Source organism: Gavialis gangeticus, unplaced genomic scaffold (assembly GCF_001723915.1).
Source record: "Gavialis gangeticus isolate Ggan-Ray unplaced genomic scaffold, GavGan_comp1, whole genome shotgun sequence".
NCBI lineage: Eukaryota > Metazoa > Chordata > Crocodylia > Gavialidae > Gavialis > Gavialis gangeticus.
Window position 1 is genome coordinate 160414155 of NW_017729032.1, and position 5968 is coordinate 160420122.

The following is a 5968-nucleotide window of genomic DNA, read 5'->3' on the forward strand; positions in this document are numbered from 1 at the left end:
TGCAGTTATTATCTTCAATGAACCTTTCTTTCCCCCTCCCCCTCCCCCTCCCCCTCTGCCACTTACCAGCTGCACGCAGTATCAACCATCATAAAGATGAAATTCCCATTGGAACGGCAAAACAGGGTGTCAATTTATAAACATCATAAGTGACGTTCATCACAATTCAAAGTTGTAAGTCAATGTAGAGCTGGTGAGAGAACAGCTAAAGAGGCTGGCTATCTGTAAATCAGCAGGACCAGATGAACTCCATCTGAGAGTGCTGAACGACCTAGCTGAAGTCATCACAGGACCGCTGGTGAACCTCTTTGAGAATTCATGGTTCTTAGGAGAGTTCCCAGAAGACTGGAAGAGGGCCAATGTTATACCCATCTTCAAGGAGAAGAGAGAGGACCCAGGGAACTGCAGGCCAATTAGTCTGACCTCAGTCCTCGAAAAATATCTCAAGGAGTCCATATCCAATAAGCTAGTAGAGGGCAAAATTCTGAACGACAGCCAGTATGGTTTTGTCATGGGTATGTCATGTCTGACTAGCCTCATCTCCTTTCATGACCAAGTTACTCACCACCTGGATAAGGGAGATGAGGTTGATGTCATTTACTTGAGCTTTAGGATGGACTTTAACTTGGTGCCCCATGAAGCTATCAAGGTAAAACTAGGGAACTATGGGCTCAACAATTCAACAGTCAGATGGGTGGGAAACTGACTGAAGTTGGACTCAGAGAGTACTAATAGATGGGTCTGTGTTGGCCTAGTGGAAGGTAGCCAGTGGGGTACCCCAGGGTTTGGTACTTGGACCAGTGCTTTTCAACATCTTCATCAATGATCTGGATGTAAGAGTGAAAAGCACACTGGCCAAGTCTGCCAATGACACTAAGCTGCACAGAAGTGTGGCCACACATCAGGGTAGGCTGATGATCCAGGTGGACCTAGACAGATTAGTTAGATGGGTGGACCAGAACCAGGTGCTATTCAACACTAAGAAGTGTAAAGTGTTCCATCTGGGAAGGAAAAATCCTCAACAAACTTACAGGTTCAGTGGTACTACACTAGCTAACACCATGTCCAAAAGGGACCTGGGGGTCATAATTGACCATAAAATGAATATGAGCCACCAGTGTGATGATGCAGTTAGCAAAGCAAACAATACAATGGCATGCATCAACCATCTCAAGCAAAAATAAGGAAGTTATTCTCCCACTCTACTAAGCATTGGTGGGGCTGTAGCTGGAGTATTGCATCCAGGTCTGGGCACCACACTTCAAGAAGGATGTAGAGAAGCTTGAGAGAGTCTAGAGAAGAACCATTTGTATGATTAGAGGCCTGATGAGCAAGCCATATGAGGAAAGGTTGACAGATATGGGACTGTTCAGCCTAGGAAAGAGAAGATTTGGGGTGGATTTGGTGGCAGCTTACAAATATATCAGGGGTGAGACTAGTCAAACAAGAATTCACCAAAGCACCCAAGGGGAAAACTAGGAGCATTGGTCATAAACTCCTAGAAGAAGGTTTCAGACTGGATATAAGGAAAAACTTCTTCACAGTTCATGTGACCAGACTCTGGCATAGACCCCAGATCTATTGGGTCATATAAACATTATACGGGGCTGGTGAAGGCACCTACCCTGGAGATCTTCAAAAAGAGACTGGACACACATCTTGCTGTGGTTATTTGACCCCAACAGTCTTTCCTGCCCAGAGCAGCGGGGCTGGACCCAGTGATCTCACAAAGTCCCTTCTAACCCTAAACTTCTGTGAATCTGTGAATTTCCAGAAGTACAAGACAATCAACTTATGATGCCCAATGGTTTCTTTATTCTAGTTAAGGTCCTCAGGTAAGTTACAATATCTTAAAATAATTCAACATCACAATTTAGTTATGCATTGTTTCCTTTTAGCCTAACAGAGAAAAATAAGATCTCTCTCTCCAACATACAATAGAAGACCAAATATTTAAACACATTCTGTGCTAAATTTGTTCTTTTCATCACTATCCCTTTTTGTTCCCATAGGTACTGTAATTTGAAAAAAATATTTTCTCCAGTACCACAACCAAGAAATAAATTTAACACTCTTTTAGTTGATGAACAACCTATGCAGGTACAGTTTTTTCCATTTGCATGGCATTTGCTGAATCTATCACATCATGGAAGTAATGGCAGAGTTTTCAATTCATAAACATCAGGGTAGCTAGTCATTAATTCTTGTTTACTACTTTGCTGTGGTATGTACTGATAAACCAATTATCTTCAGCCACAAATTAAAGGTGGAGTTAAGATTTTAGGTAGACAGGTAACTTTTTGCCAGTTCTCCCAAGCTAACTGTTATGTCTCAGGATAAAACAGACATCACCTGATGTATCATTTGTGCCACCATAATTTTTATGGTGGCACAAATGCTGAGCATATAGACATGACTACCCTTTTTGTGACACATCAGAAATGAGACAAAAGGTTCTAATAAATTATGCTACTGCCTGCACTCTCTCACCACCCCAAGCAAGTGCTCTGGGGGCTTGAGGGGCCCAGTCTTGTGCACCCAAGGCAGGATCTGGCCCCAGATCCAGCCCTTGCCTGCATTTTGGTAACCTCTCTTTCTACCTTTAAAGAAACTCAGAATGATGGAACAATCAACACTTGTAATCTGTGGATACTGACTGCGTAGTACAAGGAATCCAACTTTTATAAATCTAAACATGAGACAAGGGCAAAAATATAAAGAACAGTATTTAGCCAAGACTTCTGTGCTGTATTTTCATTATATTCTTATTCTACAGCAGGGGTAGGCAACGTTTTTTGGCTGGAGTGCCAAAAAACCTCACAATGCCTACCTTGGAAGGTGCCGGAGTGCCAGCATGCGAGAAAAAAACAAAATGAGGGCAGGGGGTACATGACAGGATGCCCTGCTTGTACCCCTTGCCCCCCAGCCCTGCTGCCCCGGCCCCCCAACCCAGGTTCTGTGGCTGTCAGCAGCTACCCAGAACCTGGGCCAGTTGCAAACATCTGCTGCCTCTCTGTCCCGGCCCTGGGCCCAGCTGGCTCCTAGCCCCAGACTTGGCCCAGGGCTCCAGGAAGGCAGGACATACTGGCAATGCTCCCCGCTGTGCTGCCCTCGCTGCTTCTGCAAAGCAGCTTTGGAATCTGGCATGGCAGGGCACAGCAGGGGGCACAGAAAGCTGCTTGGTCTGAGCTCTCTGCTGCCCTGCCACACTTCTCCTGTATGCATGGAAGCAGTGTGGGCAGCAGCGCTGGGTTGTGCCCCTCGCTGCTGCCCCTGCCTGCAGGGGAAGTGTGGCAGAGGAGCTCAGAGCAGACAGCCCCCCACTGTGTCCTGCTGTGCCAGGTTCCAACACTGCTTTGCAAAAGTAGTGAGGGCAACACAGCGGGAAGCACTGCCAGTATGTGCTGTCTCCCCAGAAGCTGGGGCTGGGGCTGGGAGACAGCTGAGGCCAGGGTGGAGAGGCAGCAGATGTTTGCAGCTGGCCCAGATTCTGGGTAGCTCCTGACAGCCACAGTGCCCAGGCTGCTTGCAGCAGGACTTCCATGGGAGCAGTCTGGGCTCTGTGGCTATTAGCAGCTACCTGGAGCCGGGGCCAGCTGCAGCCAGGAGGCTACAAACAGCTGCTACCCTCCCGCCCTGGCCCTAGCTAACCTCCCACCCCGGCAATGGGGGTTTGGTCTCAGATCAGCTAAACTTTCTTGGGCTAGGCACTTGTAGAGTGGGAGAAGGTGAACAGGCCACACTTGACAGTGGCACTGGAAAGAGCCCCCGGGAATAATATAGACATGCCCTGGATTAAAGCTGTAGTGTAGCAACCACATAGTTTCACTCTGCCTACAATCGACTATAGTAACCAAGTGTGAAAAATCAGGAAACATAATTTTGCAAGCTGAAATAACTTTTTCCCCTATCTCTGAGAGCTTCTGGGGAAGTTATGCATGCAAAGTGATACTTTTATTTTTACTCAACTGGACATGAGTAGTTGATGTTATGCCCTGTTCTTTCACATGGCAATTGTGTGGGGATTCGAGATTGGGTTTAAGATAGATGATGCGAATGTACTGTCTTTTGGAAATATCTTTTATATTGCAAAGCATGTAATGTTGATTTTTGCCTTTGGGGGACTATAATACTAAGGTACCTGTAGTAGCTTTCTATTTAAGGGTTACACTCTGATTTACAAGATATACATGGCTAAAGAAAAAAATGGTGAAGTACCACTAATCATTAATCAAATCGGTTGGGATTACAAAAGTTAAATCTGTAGCTACTCTCAGGTATGAACTTAATGCTTTTCTTTTTCTGGTTTCAACAGAAAGAATATGTGGATACAGAAATCAAATATGAAAGTGAAGAAATAGAAATAACTGCTGTCGAAGAAACAGCATTGCCTCCCAAAGAAAAAGGAAGCATTTAGATTCCCTAATCAAACACTAGCATAAACCTTTGTGACCCTAGGATATTTTGTATGACTTTTCACACATTCTCCTTAGTTTTCACATGGATGGTAGCACTGAGTACTGTACTGATTCAGCTAAAATTTTCCGTTTGGGATTTCTACCTCAATGTGAATATCCCCTCTATATTTCAATAACAAATTTTCAGTAACTAATTGGTATGTCTTTAGGGGAAAAGATATGTTGTTCTGCATACTTAAAAAAGAATCCTGTCAAAATATCAGAATCAGGCACCTAAATTCCACCTAGGACCTGCTTTAGGGCATGAAAGTCCTTTATTGGACCTTTTCCTAAGTGACTGTTACAGAACCAGCTGTATGTCCTTCCACCAGAGAGAGTCTCTCTAAGTGCACCCTCTCAGGAGTCAGGCCTTGTGCTTTTACGTCCTAGGCCAGGATCTGGCTACCATTTTCTGGATATCAACCATTTTTAGTTGTGGCCCTTTTTTAATAACTTCAGAAAAATTATATTAAAAAAGGTTGATTTTGAAGCCTTTCTTTTGAATAACTCAAGAGACAGGGAATGCCAGAATAAAAATTCCCGATTTCCCTTTAACTTGCCTTCCATGTGTGCCTCTTTCCACTCCTAGTCTAGATGCTACTCACTGAATGGGTAGCTATTCAGTATTTTATTTAAGCCTCATTATTCCACATGTCCTTGTAGCTCTGTGCCTTCCAAGCATTAATGAACTCATCTGCACAAAAACTCTTGAGAAGCAGGCATAAAGTATTGTCATTTTTTTTACAGATGAGAAATTGAAAGAAATGAAAGTGGAGCAGCTAAAATTGTTGACTACCTGCAGCTTGAGTGCCTAGCTCAATGGTCTTCAACCTTTTTGAGATTCAAGGCACTCCTCAGAAAATGGCCACTCTTAGCTGCCACTCATTTTTGTTGCAAAAAATTCAGACAGAACACAAGAGATCAGCATGTTTTTAACACTGTGAATTCCTATTTGAAATCTCTATGTTTATCTTGTGAAATAGGTTTGCATACCTAAAAGTGCTTACATTGCGTGGCACCTTGCAGCACACCTAGAAGGATCTCAGGACACCCTAAGGGGCCATCACACGCTGGCTGAGAATCACTGGCCTAGCCTGAGATATCTAGGGTCCAGTTGTACTACATACGTCTGCACTCCCTTTGTACAATTAAAACTGGGTTAGCACATACATGGTTCATATAAAAAAGTGGCTCAATAGGTACAGTTGGAATGTTCATGATTAAAATTTAAAACATAAATGAAAGGGAGAAAGATAGCATTTATATCATTTAAAGGCTAGCTTTAAAAATTGCCTAATATCTTAATTTTAAAGAATATTTTGTTTTTTATAGTCTTTCAGGTATTTCATATGATTCAAAATACAAATCATATCCCTCTTATGGCCTTTAGCCTATCTCTTATATGTTCCATTATAAAAATAATGCTGGGGTTTGTTTTCCACTTTTTTAACTCATTTTTAGTGTGAATCTCTGGACATCTTGGGCATCTATACATATGCTTTGGAGTGGAG

The 5968-nt window shown here is 43.3% G+C and overlaps 1 protein-coding gene across 2 annotated transcripts in view; it reads left to right on the forward strand.

Moving 5' to 3' along the window:
* LOC109303380 (granulocyte-macrophage colony-stimulating factor receptor subunit alpha-like) overlaps window positions 1-5685 on the forward strand; it is a 43780-nt gene extending 38095 nt beyond the window's left edge. For both annotated transcript variants that reach the window (XM_019525595.1, XM_019525596.1), the window contains exons 11-12: window positions 2013-2100; window positions 4316-5685. In XM_019525595.1, coding sequence (XP_019381140.1) covers window positions 2013-2100; window positions 4316-4417 — 190 coding nt within the window. In that variant the 3' untranslated portion in view covers window positions 4418-5685. The remainder of the gene's footprint in view (window positions 1-2012; window positions 2101-4315) is intronic.
* Window positions 5686-5968: the final 283 nt, after the last annotated feature.